General features: G+C 49.9%; 1 protein-coding gene across 1 annotated transcript; it reads right to left on the bottom strand.

Annotated features, from left to right (window-relative positions):
- Positions 1 to 1,567: 1,567 nt before the first annotated feature.
- On the bottom strand, positions 1,568 to 18,726 carry SEC61A1 (SEC61 translocon subunit alpha 1). The gene is made up of 12 exons (XM_030307538.1): positions 18,591 to 18,726; positions 18,263 to 18,330; positions 14,771 to 14,836; positions 14,603 to 14,681; positions 13,500 to 13,631; positions 11,708 to 11,817; positions 11,257 to 11,410; positions 7,489 to 7,649; positions 6,063 to 6,260; positions 5,599 to 5,790; positions 5,134 to 5,210; positions 1,568 to 3,685 (listed from the first exon to the last, which is right to left on the bottom strand). Exons 1-12 carry the CDS (start codon positions 18,595 to 18,597, stop codon positions 3,499 to 3,501), a joined length of 1,431 nt encoding a protein of 476 aa, XP_030163398.1. The 5' UTR covers positions 18,598 to 18,726; the 3' UTR covers positions 1,568 to 3,498.
- Between the last annotated feature and the right edge of the window lie 2,533 nt (positions 18,727 to 21,259).

Here is a 21,259-nt window from a genome sequence, read left to right on the forward strand (position 1 = left end):
GAGTGGCCGTGTGGCTTCGGGTCACACTCTATTTCCCTGGGCTCAGTTTCTGCACCAAATGGGGCAAACTGTTTCTCTCCCTCCCAGGCCTTGACTGGGTCGGGGGGCAGCGAATGAGATCACGTGTAAGGGGGCTAGCACAGCACCAGCCCCACGGGGAAAAGAAGAGAAGGCGTTACTAGGCGGTTAGAAGGAGGCACTGCTGGACAGTTCCTGGCACAAGGGTCCCGCCTAGCGTCACGTGAGCCGAGGCAGAGCCTGGCACCCCGAGCCACATACACGGCTGCTCCAACATGGGCTCCGCTTGTTCGGCTCCCAGGTTGAGGCCGGTCTGGTCACAGGCCCAGCCAAATCACCCAGGCAGCGAGAGAGGGTGCAGTGCCTCTCTGGGGGCGGGAGCTTCTCTGACTTGAGTTTCTGGATGTCACAGCCGGGGACCCTACCTGCTTGCCTGGCTCCCATCGGGGGTCTCATCCCATTCCGGCAGCCAGCAGTCTGGAGGGAGCACAGGGCAGGTTGGCCACACACCCCATCTTGGGCACAGCCTCAGCCCAGCTCTGACAGGGGGCTTCTGCAGGGTCAGGCTCCAACACCTGTCCCTCCAGGGATCCCAGAGGGACATCCTGCCCTGGCCCAAGCCCATCTCAGAAATCAGAAGTTCTTTTTTTTTTTTTTTAAAGTAGGCTCCACATCCAGCGTGAAGCCCCATGTGGGGCTTGAACTCATGACCCAAAGATTAAGACCTGAGCTGGGATTGAGAGTTGGACACTTAACCGACTGAGCCACCCAGGTGCCCCAGAAATCGATTTTCCAAGACAAAGTCTAAGGTTGTCCTTGGAACACTGAGGCTGGAGCCCAGCTAAGGAGAAAGGGTCCTGCCCACCGGTCACTCAGGAGTCACTGAGGCAGCACCAGGCCGGTGGTGGTGGCAGAGGGTTCGGGGTGAGGCACCGTCCAGGAGAAGCTTGTCAGCTTCAAAACCAGGCAGGCAAGTGGGAAGTTTTCCTCTCACATCACCCTGGGAACATGCGCTATTCTCTTCAGGTGGAATCCCTCGGGAAGACTTCCACACGCCCATCCCAGGGGAGCAGTCATCATGTCGGCCCCCGCCATCCGCGTGATGCTGGGGTCCAGGACAGGATGGAGACCCTCCTGGCTGAGCTACAGGTCCGGCTGATCAGTGGCTGGATGTATAGCGATGTCTGCCATCACAGCCTAGGGCAACGGTACCCCTTGGCCTGGACAGGGCGGGAGGGCGCTGCGTGGGTATGGCGTGATGGGCTGTGCTCACAGGGGTGACACCCGTCTACTCCCTCGCTTCTGGGAGGACCCGGCACTTCACCCGTGTTTCTCTTCACCAAAACCCTGGGCGTGCAGCTGACACACCCCTGGGAGAAGCACATTTTCCAGGGGCTACGCCTGCCCGGGGAGGGACTTCCGTCTAGTGGAGAATGGGGCACCCTGTGCAAAACCAGGACTCAACCACGCCTCACACACACCCGAAGGGCACCCAGCTCTTCTCTCGCTGGCCTTCCTGGGAACTGTAAACCAAGAGAATGTGACCAAGTGGCTTGTAAAAAGTTGGCTTTATTTGTCACTTATTCACCTTAACTCAGTTATGCCATTACGGCGTCCACAGTGACAGTCCCCTGGAAGCTGGGGTCGGCCCCCACCCACCATGATCATGGACCACAGAGCACAAGCCCCGCGGGGCCCCACCCACAAGGCGGGCGCTCCCAGCGTTGCCACGCACGGGCTCGCGCAGACTGTGCGTCGCGGGGAGGCATGGAGTCTCTGCTCAGGACTGGGTCTGACAAGGCCACGTGTGATATGGTGGTATGCCCTGGACTGGGGGTCGACAGACCTGCCGGGCCCATCCTGGTTCTGCCGCTGGCTTGCCGGGTGGCTTTAGGCAAGTCGCTTTTTGTCCCTCGGTCGGTTTGTTTCCTGGTTAGCGCTGCTAGTGAGGTCTCCTAGGACTCCGACTCAGACGGGCGCCGGCCCTGTCACCTCTGCTGAGTCGTGACCATGGCTCTGTGCTTCGAAGGCCGCTGTGTGCCTGCTGCTGGTGGGGCGTCTCCTTCCGCAGGGCCCCAGGTGCTCCCTTTTTAGAACCGGGGCGTCTTCCGGTGAGAACCCCTCAGGGTTGTGGTGCCTGACTCTGCTGTCCCTGCTGCCAAGCACAGCCTGTCCCCTGAGGAGCCTTCCTAAAGGCCTCAGAAAAGGTTCCAATTCCTAAAATCTAGGTCCTCTGTTACTGCAAACAGAACTTAATTTAGACATAATTGTGAGTCTTTTCATTCCAAACACACTGGAGCCACTTACAAAAAAACAAAACAAAACAAAACCCAAACACCAAAAAACCCGAAGCCCTCTGACCCAGATCTCATCATGGATCTGAGGCCCGAGTCCTCCTCTCTGCTGGGTGGTCCCGATGGAAGTCGACAGGAGACGGGTGGCATCTAGTCACTTACTTTACATGCATTTGGTCCCAGGCACAATTAAAAAAGTGCTAAAAACATGATAGGAAGTCCTCAGCCTGGAAGGCAGCGGTGCTGCGACAGCCAAGCTGCTGCCTTTCCACATCTGCGTGCGTCTCCCTAGGGGTGAGCGGGAGGCCCGTCCGGTGACAACCAGAAGGACTGGACAGACACACATCACTCCAAGGGACCTCTATGCAACGTCCACCTGGCTTGGGTCAGCCACAACGCCATAAAAGCTGGTGACTCCTGGCCCCGCTCGATCAGGGGACACAAACCGACTACAGACAGACATGGTGGAGCCAAGCCGACTCTGTGCTTTTCAGCCTCAAAGCCCGACTAGAACAGTCAATGAGAAGAGCCAACAGGCACATGCAGAAAAATTAACAGACGGCCCAAGAGCGTCTTCTGGAAAATCCATCCCTTTCTTTTGGAAGAAGCTTGGTCCTAAAAAACTACTTATAAAAAAGGAAGACAATTGTGTCTTCCAGAAAAACAGTTTTAAGCCAGATATTCCCACCCCTGATTGTGAAAGGGACTCACTAGTGAGTCCTCCAGAAAACATGATTTGCTCTCAGCCTCGTGCCCTGTGGCCACGACGTAGACACTGCCACAGGGTTTGTGCTTCTAACCAACAGGACATTCCCTTGGTGGGGGAACAGCTCAGACCACTGCAGCCGCCTACGGCACTGAGCAGGTGCAAAGGTTACAACAAAAGTTACATGGACACTTGGGGACGGTCACTTACCACCCCCACCTCTGGCAGTCAGCTCAATAAAACCTCAGTTCTACCGTTCTTTCTGCCAATGCCAGAATAAAAAGCAAAATTTCAAACTGGAAAAATTCTAGCACTTTACAAAGTGGAATGAAAGAATATGAAATTCAAAACCATTATTAAACAAAAGTCCCGGTGCCGTAGCAGCACTCCCTGTGATGAGCACCCCACGGTGAGGTCTCGCTGTTCCCTTCCCCCACAATTCCGTGCACGGCCCCTCTCCCTGGTCCGGGGAGACAGGGCTCAGAACAGAAGGGCCCCCATGCTGCCGACCTCGCTCTGCTCCTTCACGAAGATTTCAAAGTACTGGTAGATGATCGTGACCGCGAGCAAGATCCCGGTTCCAGACCCGATGGCGCCCAGGAAGTCGGCCAGGACGGAGAGGGCCCCGATGCACAGCCCGCCGAAGGCTGCGGCGGTGGGGATGTACCTGGGGAGCAGGAGGGGCCGGTCAGCCACGTGGCACCATGCAGAGTCCCCCGGCCGGGCCATCCGACATGCCCACCTCTGATTCAAGACCCTGACTCCTTAGAGGCTACTCCACTACCTCCTTGAACCTTCACCTACGTCACGGCTTGTTGGTCTAGACTGGGGCTGTGCTGTCCAGTGAGTGCCGTGTATGTGGCTCGTGAAACGGGACTAGTCCAGATCGAGATGGTAAAGGCCTCACGTGAGGTTTTGAAGACAAGAATGTAAAATCTCAATATGCTTTTTCTTATGTTAACTGCAAGTTACAAGATGATATTCTGGACATAACTGGATTAAATAAAATATACCATGAAATTTCACTTCACCAGTTTCTTTTTAAGATATAGTCTACATACGACATTTTATTAGTTTCAGGTATATTCTTACTTTTTTCAGGTGGCCGCTAGAAAATTTAAAATTTCCCACGTGGCTTGCAACCTATTATGACCGAACAGTGACATCAATGCAGAGGGCTCAGAGAATTCTTAAAACTGCCCTGCTAGAGATCTGGAAACAATCCGAAACTTGCAGCACTGGCTTCCCCTGTGGTTGCTTCCTTTAGGTGAGGTGAGCAAGCTATGGGCCACAGGACAAACCTTGTCGGCCACCTCATTCTGTGAACGGTTTTCCAGGAACACAGCCTCCTTCATTCGTGTACTGTGCACGGCTGCTTCCCAGAGGCATTGGAAGAAGTAAGAACTCACAACAGAGGCTAATGGCTTGAAAAGCTTGAGACACCCGTGCAGCCCCCAGAGACAGCTCACACTGTAACCGCCTGTCTATGAAGAGGGGGTGCGGACAGCACGGTGATGCGTAAGCACCCTAGGGGCCAGCCTGGAGCTTTCTCCAACCCCAAACCCCCACACTCCTCCTGCAGCTGGTTACCGAGCGCTGCAGCCAGCCTCTCCTCCACGTCCCCAAGTCCCTGCGGCACTCGGGACCCCGTGCCGCCATGCTCACCCAAACTCCCACAGCGGCCTCTCAGTCAGCCTCACCTCCCTCTGGTGGGTCTGCCTCCAGCGCTGAGCTTCCTGAAGGGACCCGGGGTGCTGCCCCTTCCCTGTGCGGCCTTGTTAGCCTCACCTCCACCTTGGCCCTCATCTGCACTCAGAGCATAAGCGGGGTTCCCGTGCCCCAGTGGCCAGCTCACCGTCCTGTGACGGTGGGGCCGTGTGCCGCTGCCTTGCTCCCTGGTGGCTCCTTCTCCGAGGAGAGGGGCTACACGCACTTACTTTTTCTATTTCCGGTCTCCAGCAGCTGGCAAGCTCACAGTTACAGACGCAGGGGTCTTTCCTATCCCGTTACCCAAGGGTAAGAGTTAATAAACCCGAGTCCCTAAGCCTGATCAGGATGCTGAGTGTGTAAGGAAACCACAAACACAGAGTCTGGGGACCTGGGGCCAGCACTCACCGATTGAGCTCATGGACCATGGAAGTCTCTCGGTGGCCCCTCATCACCATCTGCTGCTCCTTTAGCTGCTTTGCAACCTGTGTGACGCCCACCAAAGAGACAACGTTAAACTCCAAACTTGAAATTGAAGGGAAGGCAGCGGTCTCCTGGCGGCACTCGGCCCTCACCGCTTTCCGCTTCCACCCCCTCAGCGCTCACACGGGTAACCCTGACACCTGCTGCAAAGGCGAGTCCCACAATTTGGCTCCAGCTTCCCAAACCGAGTGCTCATTTACTTTTGGGCTTTATCTCTGGCCATCAACGCTTCACAATTGCCCCGCAATAGGACGAGGGGTGTGCGGGCATTCACAGACCGCTCTCTCAGGAAGAGGTGAGGAGTGGAGACTCTGTATACCACTAAGGGGTGACGGCCACTGCTTCCCCATTTAACCGCTTGTCCAGCACCCTACTGTAACTTCTACTCACATCTTTGGCGGAGGAGCCCGAGACCTCAATCCAAGTTTTGGAGAAGAACGCACATGAGCCGAGCATGAACACTATGTACACCACGGCATGGACGGGGTCTTCTAGCACGGAGCCGAAAGACTCTGGAGGGGACAGGTAATAGCACAGGCCACCAACCGGATAAGCACGTGCGGGACCCCCGGAAGAAGTATCCTGGAAAGAATACGCGGAAAACCTATGGGTGCCACCTTGTCATACCTTAGCATCAAGACACAAATAGTTCCGAGCAGACGGAAGGCAGTTTTGCTCAAGTGCCCGCAGTGCGGTTCACGCACGGACAAGAAAATTTAACGCGCTGAATTTGTAAAAGGCACGATTAGGAAAAACCTCTGGGTGACATATTTGGTCAAGAGCAAGACACACGGACGCACACACTGCCACTTGCCACAGCACTGACACAGACTGTTTCGAGCAGCTGTACTTACAGACCAAGTGCCCAGGAGGCTGACCAGCAGGTTGCCACTGAAGCGGGCGGACAGCATCTGGGAGATGACGTACAGGTTGGACACCAGGGCGGACTGCAGGATGATGGGGATGTTGGAGGTGTAGAAGAGCTTGATAGGGTACGTGTTGTACTGGCCTCGGTACCGGGCCGACTTGATGGGCAGGTCCACGCGGAAGCCCTGAAGAGCCAAACAGAGCGAAATGGCCCTCAGAGCCTCATCCGGCCGGTTGCCCAGGACGGCCCGGCATGGCGCAGCCGGGGACAGCCTCGAGAGAGCCGGCCCGGAGCATGGGTTCCGGGGCTCTTGTGGCCCTGCCTTACCCGCCTCCCCACCTGGGGGCACCTGAACAGAAGGTTCCTAGAAACACTGGCGTAAACACGCACCAAACCCCAGCAGAGTGAAATAATCCCACTTTTGTCAAAAACCAAAGTCCAGCATGTCACATTCACCTCTCTGCAGGATTCACAGAGAATCCAGAGAGACGTGTGCCTGAGTCCCAGGGGCGCCTCCCTTGCCTGTGCTTTCTGTGGCCACCACGGCCTCTGCCTCACTCCCCACAACAGCCTTTTAGGACATTTCTGATCATAAACAGAAAAGCTAAGCTCTTCTAGGAATTCAGCCTCTCCCTCTGAAACCCCTGAGAAGAGAAAGGGTTTTTCTATTGTTTTCACAAACTCCCAGTGCCTAGAACAGGGCTCAGAATACATACGATTTCAAATAAAATGTTCACGCTCCAAGTGCAAGTAGTTGCCAAGCCCCCAATAAGTCCACTTGTTAGTAACGAGGCTTCTAAGTCTCAGCTGAAGGACCAGAACTGTTAAGCCCTCAGAAAAAGCATTTGCCTGGTTTAAATACCCTTTCGACTGCTTCCTCAACTGTTGTCCCTCCTTATCAATAAATACCAGAATACAAAGCAGCCAATCAAAAAATAAAAAGATTAATCTGACCCCCAGCAGTTCAAGTCCCTCGTGCAGACGCGTGTGACACAGACTGATAATTTGGAAGGTAAGAGGAAGGCCTTTTCCAAGATGAGGCTACTGCCTGCAATTACTACACAACCTTTGGGTAACACACAGACGAGGTTTTAGAGCTTGGTTACTTCTCATTTCCCCTGAACTAAGAACTTAAAGATAGATCTTCTCTGTCTGCTGACAGGCCCGACCCAAGGGAACACGATTTCAGGAGCGTTCTGCCTAAACTGTGTTTAGCGCAGTCAAGTTCTGACTCAGTGGGAGGAACCTGTGCCGCTCACATGGAACGCGTGCTCTTCAAACGCCATCTCATTTCAGTGCGATGCAATGGGATGTGCGCCACCCCGGGGCGTGGATGGGGGACATGCACACCAAGGCGCTCTGAAACTTAAATGCAGTCCATCAAAACTCGCCGTGGCCGGATCTGGACGCACCTGGAAATAGATCACCACTGCGAAGACAAAGATGGTGGCGATCAGATTCATGAGGTTGGGGAGATTCTGGCGGTAGAAGGCCTCTCGAAGGGCTCGGACCTTGTCAGTGCGTGTGGCCAGCAGATGGAACAGTGCGATGATGGCACCTTCGAATTCCATTCCTGTTGGCGAAGGAGAAGACACGTGTGGTAAAGAAACAAACCACCAACTCAATTTGGCTCTAAGGATCTTGGTAGCCAAAAAGAGTAAGCCCTACCATTCGCAGTGCCTGCTCCTATAACCACAGGGAGAGAGTTCTCTCACACCTCTCTCATCCTGTAACCTGCAGAAATGGGCCATTCTACCTTCTGACTTAACTGATCTCAAGTCTTCGACATATAGGAGTCAATGGCTACCAGATGCCTGGCATGATGATCGATTACGAAATCACACCGGCAGAGTCTGCTGAACTTCCGCTGAAGGGGTCTCCACTGCAGAGTGGCCTCCCAGCTGTCAGATCCTCCTCCTGGAGACGCCGGCAGCACGAGGAGCAGGCTGGCCCCGACAAGGCGGGGCTCGGACTCTGCTCCCTACACGGACGGCTGAGCGGAAAGGACCACACGTGTACCTACCACGTGGCGGATCCGAATCCGAGTTCATGCCTTACCCTGAGAGAGTGTGGAAGGAGGCAGCCCGGTCACAGGGCCAAGAAACCAAGGCCCCGAGGCAGACTGAGCTTACCCAGACACCGAAGGAAAAGAGCAAGCGTGGGCACCTGACCTGAGGAGCAGGCAGCACAGGGGCAAGTGAGAGGGCCTGGGTGCACGGGGCAGCAGCAAGGCCTAGGGGTGTATACGTTTTCAGGAAATTTACATAAACTGAACACACAAAAGCTAACGCCAGAAACGGGAGCATTGCATTACTGTGACTGACCACTGCTGACCCAGGACAGTCTAACTATCCTGTGACAGACGTCTGGCACTCATGCACAAAGCTAGTGCCACATCCAGGCCACGGTCTCTGAGGACCGGTAGCGGGTACTGGGAACAGTGGCATGTGGTGCGCCTTGGTCCTGTGCTGTGACAGCGTTTGCTCAAGTTTCTGACGCGTGGTGACTGGTGCCACACGTCGCGTCTCCCTCTGGCTTCTCCTGGACCGTTCTGAGACGACACTTGAGGTCAACCATCTAATGGGCATCACCACTGACCTTCTGGATGTAGCTTCTATGGAAGCAACACTTGTTCCCAACTGTCAGGAATTCCTCCCCTCACCCTATGATGCCGTCCTCAGTCACGTGACTGGCCCATCTTCCTAGGGCACAGAGTTCAGGGATCTTAAAGCTGGAGCCAGGACAAGCGCTTACTTCACAGAGGACACCCCAGCTGCCCAGGAAGGGGGAACACCCTCTGCCCTCTGTCAACACTGCCCCACCCCCACACCTGATCTCAACTCTGACTCCTCTCCCCCTTCTTCATTCTGCGCCAGCTGACCTGGAACACCAGCTACATTCCCACCTTAGGGCCTTTGTAGCTGCTCGTTCCCTCCACATGGGACATTCTTCCCCCACAGTCACGGGGCTCCCTCCCCTCTAAAGGACTTTGTTCCAATGGAGGGTTGGGAGGATGGACATGGTGGAGGTGGGGGAATCTTCTTGATCACCCAGACTAACCCTGCGACAACCTTCCTGGCATTTCCATCTTTTTCCTCTGCCTTGTTTTTCCCCAAGGTACCTGTCCTAACACCTAACCTACACAGTACTCGGCTCCCTTCATATTCCCAGTGCCTAGAAGAGCGCCTGGTCCTTAATAGATGCCTGGCCAATACTTTTTCAGTGAAGGGTGATGCCAGGGTTAAGCTGTAGTTCTCCTAATTTTTAATACAATCATTTCTTAAAATTCGTTACCTGCTGAATCTCTGGGAACAAGACCGGGTTTCCAAGGGCGAAGTGTCACTTCGAGGGCACAGGCAGTTTTGTACCTGCATGATCCCTGCCAACCCCATTTGTGCTGTCCCCACTTGCCCACGGAATGGCTACTGTCCCAGACCTGAGAGGGTCACAGTAAGTAACCTATTTCCATGTGCCCAACAGAGTTTCAGATGTGCCGCCATGCTGCCTTCTCAGTCCTGTGACCTCTGTGACCTGTGCCCTCCTCCAGGGTCCAGTCCTCATGAACCCCCTCTCCTGTTCCCTTCACCCCATGGCTCCCACGGTGACACTCACCGCCCACACACGTAGCTGTGGAGTGACCCTTCCTGGCTGCATCGTCTCTCCAGCTTGGTCCCAAAACTACCAGCTGACAGCATGACACTTTTATTTTAAAACCAGAAACAAACCCGACTTTGCTTCACAATTTTCCGTCACCCTTGAAAGAACCTCCATTGTCCCACCTCTTACACGCTGTTCTCCTTGTGCCCTCGCTCAATGTTTTCTACGACAGGTTGGCTCATCAAAGCTGAAGGACTGATTAGCTCCCTGGCTTTGCTCTCTGCCCGTCTCCCCCAGTCCAGGGTGAATCATTCCTTCCACACCCCAGCTCTCAGTGCCTCATGGCCTGCTCCTGAATAGAGGGTGGCACAGTGGCCAGAAAGCCCTGGCTGGTGGTTTCTACTATCCCTTCACCGTCCTGCCTTTTCACATCCATTCCTGAAAAACCCTGACCTCCTTCCCACTTCCAGCTTCTCCTAATCTGCCCTGAATTTCCTAAAATTCCGGGAAGTGCCCAGGGAGGAATCAAGTCTGCTCCTGTCCATTTCTGAGGCCCTTCTGACATTTCCTATGTCCAGTTACACTCTTTTCCTTGTAATCTATGGGATGCAAGTGGCCCTCATTTGTCCAGGGACCTACTTTCAGTCTCACAAATGAGACCAGGTGGTCTCTGGAGGCCAGGGACTGTTTCCAGCAGTCAGTTCAAAGAAAAATACTCAAATATGCATGAATATTGACTTCTCATGGGACTCTTCCGAGTGAACAGCATATTTAGTGATGAAAAAAACTTGATTTTCCTTTTCTAGTAAGTCATACTTCCTTAAATGTTTAGAAAGTTTTGTTAAAAACACTGCCTGTAACACGATTTCCATTCTTTATAGGTATAACGTGGAACACCTATATGCGGTATGCACCTACTTTGAGCCACATATCACTGAGTTCATGTTATTTCTCACTGAATCTTGGCACCCATGGCCACTTACTACTACCAGCAACAGCCAGGATTTAAACCCCGGTGAGCTCCAAGTTCAGACCTCTCTCACAAAACTGCCCTTTGCATGACCAAGTGCACTAGTTTAGTAATTTCATTTTTAAAAACGTATTCGCTGTGAGCAACTACCAAAATACGTCAAGATGAATGTGTGTGGATGTGCTGTAACAACAGTGGAACTGGAAACAACCTCAGTGTCCATCAGAAAAAAACTGGTTATGACAAGTGTTGCTTTATCCTCGCAACAGAAGTCCATACTGTGCTAAGGAAAATGAGCCAGAGCTATTTATTCCAGCATGGCAAATGTCCATGAAACGCTCACATGAAAAAGGCAAATTACGTGTGTTTATGAGTACAAACCTACCTGTGTTTAAAAATTTCTACAGATAGAGGTTACTCTAAACCAAACCAAAGCAAACCAAAGCAAACCAAAGCAACGAAAACAACTCTGCAGATCCACAGAGAAAAATCAGAAGAGATGTACCTAAAACCGAAAATTTTTCCTTGGAAGGGGGGGGACTACTGTTTCCTGCTTTGCGCACATTGGTACTTTTTACTGAACCCCATCCCCAGAGAAGGCCAGGGCCCTTACCTCGGCCGGTGTTCACAGTGGTGGGGCTGAACGCCTTCCACACAATGGTCTCGCAGATGTTAGTGGCAATGAAGAGGGAAATCCCAGAGCCCAGGCCGTACCCTTTTTGCAGAAGTTCATCCAAAAGTAAGACAATTAAGCCAGCGACGAAGAGCTGTGAAAATTAAAAAAAGAAAAAAAAAAAATTAAAAACCCAAACAGACTACGCACTTCTGTTCTTCATGGGCATAGTTCTCTCCTTCTGCGGTAACGACCTTCCCTGATATCAATGCTAAAGGCAGAGTAGGCCTCGGAGAGTACAGCCTTCCTCTGGTGAACTCAGAAAGGCCAACACAGGGGCTCCGGCTTCCTCTCCTGCTTATTTTAGGCATGCCTCAGATTTGTCACATGGGAAGTCTAAGTGCGTGTGAGGGACTACTCCAAAGGGGGCATATGTCAGAGTAGCAATTACCTGGATGGTGATTAATAGGCAGATTCCAGCACCCATCTCAGAAGGGTCTCCGTACATTCCTGTCATCACATACACGATGGACTGGCCGATAGTAATGATCATGCCGAATACTGGAAATGAAAAGAAAACGGTGTTCAAAGTGGGACATTGCATGGTCCAGGAGAGAACAGTTACTAAACACCAACTCTGTGCCAGGCACAGCAGAAGACGAAGGTGGAGAGGAAGAATATGGATACTGCCTGCAAGGAGATTGGTCCAGGAAACACTCAACAGCCCCATGGCCAAAGCACAAGGTAATTCAAATGCCTTCTAACAAAAGCACGCAGGCTCGTCAATTTCAGCTTCTCCTAAATTCACTTTCCTTTCAGTGAGGGCAGGAGAAAAAGTTGAAACATGACAAATCTAGTTCTTGATAAAAAGGTGTCGGGGAATTAGGGGAGATGACATCCAGAGACACCTGATTTGGTGATGGTGCTGACCTGAAGCACCCGAACTCAGGGTAGGTCGCTGGGGCTTGGGAGAGCTCCTTAACTGAAGTCCATGCCCGGGCCCTCTCCAGGCTCATCTGGGTCTGAGTCCAAAACACTGAATATTAACTCTGGAATAAAGTGACCCCTTCCCAGTTTGTAGTTCATGTGTTTTTTAAGGAAAAACTTCACAGTGCCATCAATTTAGTTACCGGTTTCCTCTGCCACAAAGGTCTTCTGGCCTAAGACACTTCTCTTTTTGTATGCAGACGTGTTTGTTTTTTGTACCTCATGACACTCCATTGTTAGGCACAATGGAATCCATTTGTTTTTATTGGTTCCACGAAACCAAATGGGTTTGGGACTCAATTTCCCTTTTCTGCTTAGTTTGCACATAAAATACAATTTTATTTCAAAGTACCTATCAGATATAGTTTCCATTGGACTTTTTTAAAAGTGCCTAATAAAACTGAAGTCTTAAGACAGAAAAATTTCAAAAAATTGTCCAAGACTGAAGAGAAAACAGCTGGTTTGTACTTTTGAAAAATATTTATGTATATCCTTTTCAATCCTGATTTGTGTCTGAAACTGACATGTCTGAATTAGCTTAGTCTTTCTTGTTCAGTCACTTAACCTCCTAACTTAAGATCTGTAAAACATGCTGGTGTGGAAGAAAATACGGCTGCAGAGGAAACTGTAAACGTCGTTTCCTAGTTAACACATTCCACTTCAGAGGCTGAATGTGGTTAATTCTGAGGCCCACTCACTGTTGCTAGTAACACGTTATTTGCCATAAAGCAAATACCAATATTCTGCTTACTTTTACAGATGAAAAAACTGAGACTTCAGAGCTGTCACCTAACTTTGTGCGAGGCCACAGAGCTAGGAAATAGCGGAGTTGGACTGAGAGGATCCTTTTCCCCTAAGTTCAATCCTTTCAAACTCCCAGAGGAAGGAAAACAACACTTGTAGAATAACTACTGTGTGCCAGGCACTGAGAGAGGTTTTACACGCACTGTTCAACTGAATTCTTACAACAGCTCTGAAGTATCTCCTTCGAAGTGGTTAAGTGGTAAGGAAGAGTGAGACCTCCAAGCCCCACTCCTTCCACTTGATCACAGGGTGTCTGGGGCCTGTGACATTGCTTTCCCCTGCCTCATCCCACCCATCCAAGTGCTCTCTCTCACTAACAAAGCCTAACAAGGTGGTGGGCCAAGGAGGTTACCTCGTACAAAAATACCTGTTTTTTTTTTTTGTAAACCTGTTTATAGGAAATTTGAATTCCCAACTACAGACATCTGAACATTACCCAAAATCTCACTTACACTTTTGGGCTCCATTGAAGAGAGCTCGGTCTTTTGGGGTGTCACCAACTTCAATTATTTTGGCACCAGCCAAGAGCTGCATGATGAGGCCGGAGGTGACAATGGGAGAGATACCCAGCTCCATCAATGTGCCTTGAAGGAAGGGGGAGGCAAAACACAGCCAGTATGAGCTTGGAAAAGCAACCGATTATTAATAACTGAATGAACAAAATTCGACTGTGAACACCGTATACAATGTGTTTCAGTTTGCTAGCGGCAGTTAATTTCGAGAATAATCCCCCAATATCAATGATGAGAGTGTGATTCAATTCGTTCCATTCAGTCTGTCAGGCAACATCTTATTCTGTTTAGGAAGTCACATGGCATTTAAACAGATGAATGCATTTGAATTCACCATAAACAGATTCATTCTGGCTTTACAGAGATAAGAAAGGTTCATCTCTTCATCAGTTAATAAAAACAGGATAATATTCAAATAATTTCCAGAGTTTGGAAAGAAGGTCTGTACCACTGTATCTAGATGGGAATAAACGTCTACTTCCATTATGCTAAAATGAGCTACACTTCCAAGGAATTTGAACTTAATTTGAACTATATTTAAAAAATGAGTTAATCAAAAGCAGTATCAACATAAGTGTTCAAAATCCTCCCCCCATAGGTAATGGGTTCAAGTACACAAAACACCGTTACGTATTTTCTTTGACACATACATGTAACCTATACATACGAAAAAAAACGTTGCAGGGAAATAAATGACATATTCCAAAGAATGTTATCAAAACGGGAGAAAGACTGGTACAAATGTCGCCATTTCAGCTGTTTAAAACACATTCTAGTTCTTCCATGCTTTTTTATCCTCTACGACCTAGACTAATCTTGTTAGTACAGGTTTTGTGTTGCATTCAAATACAATTCCGAATGTGACATTAGGCCTCGGTGCGGAATTTGGCATTTGCTAAGGCTATTCAGCACAGCACGCCAACATTCTTCCCCAACGCCCTCTGAAGCCCTCTGAATTCCGCATAAAGCCAAAGCCTGTCATTTAACTGAGGGAGGCCAGGCAGGTCTACACTGCAGGGAAGTGCAGGTGGCCAGGGTCCTACCTCTGTTAGAGGCCAGGATCACTCTCATCCAATAGAAAGGGTCAGCTGAATCTGAAGACATGATTCCGAACAGGGGAATCTGGAAACAAGCGGAGAGAAGGAGTCAGCACACTTAGCCCCAGCCTGCTCTCATCCCCACTCCAATTCTGGGATGTGAGCTGTGCTTACCTGGCAGCATACTAAGAAGATAAAGAGGGTGATTGCGGTCCACAGCACTTTCTCCTTAAACTGAATCTGTAATGGAAGAAGATGAATTCAGGCAAGAAGGTATTTTCATAAGCAAATTAATAGAAGCGACCTCTACTCAGACCTCTTTCTTGGTTCACCAGACAAGTGAGCGCTGAACACTCCAAACTACGTGCCAAACATAAAACATAAGCACGTGTACTGCATGCTTTCTACGTACAAGACACTTATACAGAGACCTTCAGAGGTACTATCTCATTTGATCCTCTTACCACATGGCATTATCGTCTTTATTGTATGAGAAAACGGAGTCTTAGGAAAGCTAATTTGTCCCAAATCCCACAGCTGAAGTGAGTTTGAGTGCAAAACCCGTGCTCTTAACCACCAGCATTGACACTTTAGGATTAGACCCAAGATCAAAGACTGTTGCGACAGAAAGGGATTCCGAAACCAGACACGCCCTTACAACCAGTGAACAATCAATTCTCATTCGAAAAGCTTTTGTAATTGATAAAATCTTGCAATTCTGTAGGTAACTAATTTGCCATTTGTGATCAACAGTGTACTTGCTATGAATTAAGCGTAAAACAGTGTAATAAACAATACTGGGGGGGAAGACACCTCTAACCTACTCACTACCTACTAATGGCACCTATTTAAGACTTTTTCACATTTCCTTGGGTACACAGGTAGGACAGGTGACTATTAGGAATCATTTCATAGATAACTTGTAAGTATCATTAAAGAGTTTAGAACCCGCCACCCCAAGGTCCCTCTGGTACAAAGTAGTGGCAGCTTTTCCAGGTATTCTGCCTCTACAACTGCCTTCCCTAGTACTTGCTGCCTATACTGCAAGAAAGGTTTCAAAGGGCTTGAAAAACACCATAACTATTGCGTGAGCTGAGGATTCTGACAGGGAAAATACTTTGCGAGCAACAGTGTTAAGTGAACAGAATTGTGTTCTGAAAACCTACTTTTCAACCGGAGGGGAAGAGAGGTCAAGCCTAAGCGAGCTCCGAGTCAGAGTCTGGCTTTCTGGTCTGAACAGAAGCTGTGGTCTTCCCGGACTACCCCTTTTGGCAGACCCCAACGAGGTTGCAGCACAAAGGTGATGGGCATACAGTGTCTCACACTCCACATGAAGCTGAGCTGAATTCCCAGAACACTTCTTCCTCCTGAGAATGCTCCCCTGCCCACCTGGCACCTCGCTGCACCAAGAAATTAGGCCAAGGGAAGGCGACATCCCTTCAGGCTAACTAGGAACGCAACATGCTTGTACTGAAATGATTCTTTAAGGGAAAAAAAGAGTAGATAATTTTTAGAAGACTCCTCATTTTTTTTTTTTTTCAACGTTTATTTATTTTTGGGACAGAGAGACAGAGAATGAACGGGGGAGGGGCAGAGAGAGAGAGGGAGACACAGAATCGGAAACAGGCTCCAGGCTCTGAGCCATCAGCCCAGAGCCTGACGCGGGGCTCGAACTCACGGACCGCGAGATCGTGACCTGGCTGAAGTCGGACGCTTAACCGACTGCGCCACCCAGGCGCCCCTAGAAGACTCCTCATTTTTAAAAAAAAAAATTTTTTTTTAACGTTTATTTATTTTTTTGAGACAGAGAGAGACAGAGCATGAACAGGGGAAGGTCAGAGAGAGGGAGACACAGAATCTGAAACAGGCTCCAGGCTCTGAGCTGTCAGCACAGAGCCCGACGCGGGGCTCGAACTCACGGACTGTGAGATCATGACCTGAGCCAAAGTCGGTCGCCCAACCAACTGAGCCACCCAGGTGCCCCGACTCCTCATTTCTTTTTTTTTTTTTTTAATTTTTTTTTTAACGTTTATTTATTTTTGAGACAGAGAGAGACACAGCATGAACGGGGGTGGGGCAGAGAGAGAGGGAAACACAGAATCGGAAGCAGGCTCCAGGCTCTGAGCCATCAGCCCAGAGCCCGACACGGGGCTCAAACTCGCGGACCATGAGATCGTGACCTGAGCCGAAGTCGGACGCTTAACCGACTGAGCCACCCAGGCGCCCCGACTCCTCATTTCTTAATAACCAAGTCTCCTCTCCTGGACGCAGCCAAATTCAACAGCAAAACTTCAAAAGCACTTATCCCAGTCCTATCTACCTGACCTTTGAAACAGCCTCTTGAAACCTTGTCTCCTAGCCCACCCCACACACCCTCTACTGCAAAAGCCTCTAGACCACTCTCCTCTCTACCTACTTCCAGAGCAAGTTTCTAATCATCTGGCCCTTCCACTGCTCCCCACCATCTTTTATGTTCTAGCAATGTGGATCTATAGCTAACAGCCTCCCACCTGCTCATCTTCCTGGTCTTTGCACACCATATATTCCTTATGCCTGGAATTCCTTCTCCTCTCCTCAAAAAAACTTCTATTCTTCCATTAAAACCACCATCAGAAACCACATCTTCCACAGTTAATCCTTCCTGAGCCACTGCTACTCCTTGCACGTATTTCCACTGCTCCATCTACCGCACTTACTCACAAGGCCAAGGATGGACAGCTTTTAAGAGATTTGTGAAGGGTAGGTCCAAAGCTTGTCGGCCTCCAGAGCCATACCCTTTCTACTAGGCCAGGAGGGTGGAGTGGAGGGGACACCTTTACATTCTGCCCCCTGAAGGCAGCACGCATATGGAGCACTCTTACACAAAGTGATTGTAAGTTAAGAAAAAAAAAAAGGAGACTCCAAGAGTAAGTGTCCACGCTGCTGTCAATTACACACACGTACACGTGAATGCATGAGCAACAGTCTGAAAAGAATCTAAAAACAAAAATATTGCACTATTCATTCTTTTCAACGCAAGAATCTAAATAAAACTTTCTCATTGTTTAACAGCTTTACTAACAGTGGACACACTCGCTATCCTGGGCTGTCGCTGTGCAGGAGCAGAAATTCTGATAAAGGGTCTACATTTTTATCTTCTCTACATTTTATCTTTAACGTGTCTGCCGTAAAAAGTAGGGTTCCTAAAACGCCTTTCCCCCCCCTCAATACTGTGACAGTCTACATACAAACTCATCTATACGGGGAAAAGTGACCGCTCTTAGCCTCTTTTAGCACATGCATACTAAGATCTTCTCCTAGGAAAACACCAACCATAAAGTGCTCCTGGTGGAGGTGAAGAAGGAAGGGTGGGTAACCCAGTCCGAGTATCCTGAGGCTTTCGAGGCCTTATACATTCACAGCCGAGATCCCTTTTTGGGACAGAGCAAACCGAAGGCTTTGTTCCCTAGAGATGCTCCAAATAAAGCACGACTTGATTTCGGTGCAAACTCCCACACAGCCGGTCACCTTTCGACAAAGCTCAGGAGTACACACAACTACACTCCAGGAGGAAGGAACAGGAGACAGAGTTTCCATCTGGCGTGTTGAAGCCATTTTTAATTGTACTGTAAACTTCAAGCGCCCAGTTTCACGAAACGTTCTTTGACGGCGATACGGGGAACTTACCTTCCTCTCCGGCTTCTGAATTTCCGGCAGGATGACACAGAAGGGCTTGATGACTTCCAGAAATTTGACTTTGATGGGAGAAACAAAAGCAGAGTTAGGGCACGTAAAAACCTCCTGCGCTCCCTGGGGAAGCCTTCCGCCCAGCACGAGTTGGAGCAGGGACTAGGGGAGCAGACCGCGCGCGGGGACCACCGAGGGGGCCAGGGGACGCGGGCCTCGTTCAGAGGGGACCCGGGAGGGCCCGGTGGGTGGGCGCTCGCCCGGACCGATGAGGGGAAGGGCGATCTGATCCTTCCCGGCTTTGCCGCGGCTGCCCCGAGGGACTCACTCGCCATGGCGGCGGCTGTTCAGGCTCCGGGTCCCGCTTCTGCTCCGCTCCACTCCGAGTGAGGTGACACTGCCCGCGCGCGGCCCAGCCCGCTACGGAGCGCAGCACCTTCGCCGAGAGACACGTCAGTGCTAGCACCGCGGCGAGCGGCGCGGCGCGGCGCGGGGCGGGGCCGGGGGCGGGTCGCAGGCCGCTTCCGCTTCCTGCCACGCGCCGTGGCGCCGCACGGCCTCCGCCAAGACCACAATTCCCGGCATACAGCGGGGCTCCCGGGGCCTGCCGGGAAGAGGGTGCCCTCCGGCGGGGTGGGGTGGGGCACGCCGGGATTGGGAACCTGCGGCTGCGCAGACCTTGCAAAGTGACAGGGCAGGGGGGAGGCCGGGTTCGGGTGATGGAGAAACTGAGGCAAAGGGAAGAACCCGTCTGCGCCGCAACCCTGTGAGCAAGGCGAAGTCCCAGGTCACTTCTATACCCTACATAGCACTTATAATTCTGAATTAATGAATAGAGCGTAACCTCCTTTAATCAGGAGCCGTGTCCCGGCGTAGACCGCAGTGCCCGACTCCTACTAGGTTACCCGGCTGGTGGGGCCGTCGGCACACCCTCGTTTGTTGAGTCATTTAGCAAACCCGGAGGCCTGCCCTGGGCACAGGGTCCCAGAAATGATTCCTGTCGTGTCCCTGCAATCTCAGGACGAATGGGAGGAGTTCCTGGAGAGACCTGGAGAGACTGCCTTAAAGGTCTATAGGGGAAAATGTCCTGTTTGGAGCAAAGGCTATATGAAGGGAAACAATATGACTTAATGTGCGTTGGAGGATAATGGGTGGGGCAAGGTATGCTAGATGGGGAGTTTGGAATTTATTTCCGAGCCATGTATACTCAAAGGGTAGCACTGAGGGAGAGACTTCATGCTGTGATCGTTTAGAGGAAGAGGAGATGGGCGATGCTGGCTGGGTATTAGGGAGGGTTTCGGTGAGCTAAATCGTGACCTGGACCTGGTATAAGTTAGAGGTGCAGATGTGGCAAGATGCATTTTTGTAATATTAATTTAGGGTTGCTATTTCTCTTTCCCCCCTCCCTCCCCACTCAGCCAAGATTTGCAAACTCTTGCCTCAGCAATTTTGCTGGGACAGGAAGTCTTTTTTTGAGAACCTAACCCGGGGGTGGCAAATTACAATGACTGCAAGAGGCAGGCAGGTGACTTCAATTATTAGTGAAGTGGTCCAGGTGTGACATCACTTGATATCCATCCCCCACACAAAAAAGTGATCATGCACGACTCTCAGAGGTGCTTCTGAAATGCAGCCTCATCTTCCAATCAAGGACCCATTGATAGTCTTTTCTGGGGTGGCGGCCAAATGCTAGAACTGGCAGCTCCTGGTCTAAATCCAGGAGATAGGCCAGAGCTGGTTTAGCCAGCCCGCACCCTGTACCACACTGATGGTTAAATTATTGAAAGACAAGGGGTGCCTGGGCGGCTCAGTCAGTTAAGCATCTAACTTCAGCTCAGGTCATGATCTCACGGTTCATGAGTTCGAGCCCCGTGTCAGACTTTGTGCTGAAGCTCGGAGCCTGGAGCCTGCTTCAGATTCTGCGTCTCCCTCTCTCTCTGCCCCCTGCTCCCATTCATGCTTTAATGTTTTAAATAAACATTAAAAAATTTTCTTTAATATTGAAATACATAAGGGTAAATTGTATTGTACTAATTGTGATGTGTTATAGTTAGTTAATATAAATTTAATATAAACTCATTGGTGACAGTTTTAGGGTATTAGTACCATTGAAAATGGGCCTCCTGATGTAGCTACATCTGAGAAATAGTCATGACATAGTTTGGCCTGTGTCACTGAAGGAACTGGCTGAGTTACTTATGTTAACAAAACGCTAATTGCTTTAGGAGAATCACTAGCTAAAATAATCTTATTGTTGGCACTTTGTGATTGTTTTCAAAGTAGTAGCTGTGCAGCGTCTCGTATTTATACATGTAAGATTTTAGTATAAAATACTAAAAAATACCTAGAATGAATAGAAAAAAATCTGGATACATTTTTAAATATATTTATTTTAAATATAATAAACATGAATCTTGTCCATCTGCAGAAGAAGGAGTTCTAAGAGCAGTGAATCCCAGCCTGAGACTTGTTTCGATGCTGTGTGAGAATCTGCACAAAATGAAACTTGTATTAAATAAACTTTATCATATAAAATCTATAGTTCTGGAGTGAAAAAGAACTTGATTTTTTTTTTCCAAGCAAGAATAGGACTTCTTGCTGGTGACAGAAATGTTGGATGCAAATAGTGCTCGAAAGTTATGTGTTGAAACATTAAAGTACTAAGCAAGTGTATTTCAGCAGGATGCTGTTAAAACTTGTTCAAGTGAAATCTTTGGTATTACATAATTGGGCATTTTTATGAAAATATTTAGAACTTTTTTTTTTAATTTTTAAAATTTATTTCTGACAGAGAGAGAGAGAGAGAGTTTGAGCAGGGAAGGGGCAGAGAGAGACAGAAACACAGAATCTGAAGCAGGCTCCAGGCTCTGAGTTGTCAGCACAGAGACCAACACAGGGGCTCAAACTCACGGGGGCCACTAAACCGACTGAGCCACCCAGGCACCCCTAATAGGACTTCTAAAGGACTGCTATTGATATGGACATGGGTACCATGGA

The sequence above is a fragment of the Lynx canadensis genome, chromosome A2 (genome assembly GCF_007474595.2).
Source record: "Lynx canadensis isolate LIC74 chromosome A2, mLynCan4.pri.v2, whole genome shotgun sequence".
Taxonomy (NCBI): domain Eukaryota; kingdom Metazoa; phylum Chordata; class Mammalia; order Carnivora; family Felidae; genus Lynx; species Lynx canadensis.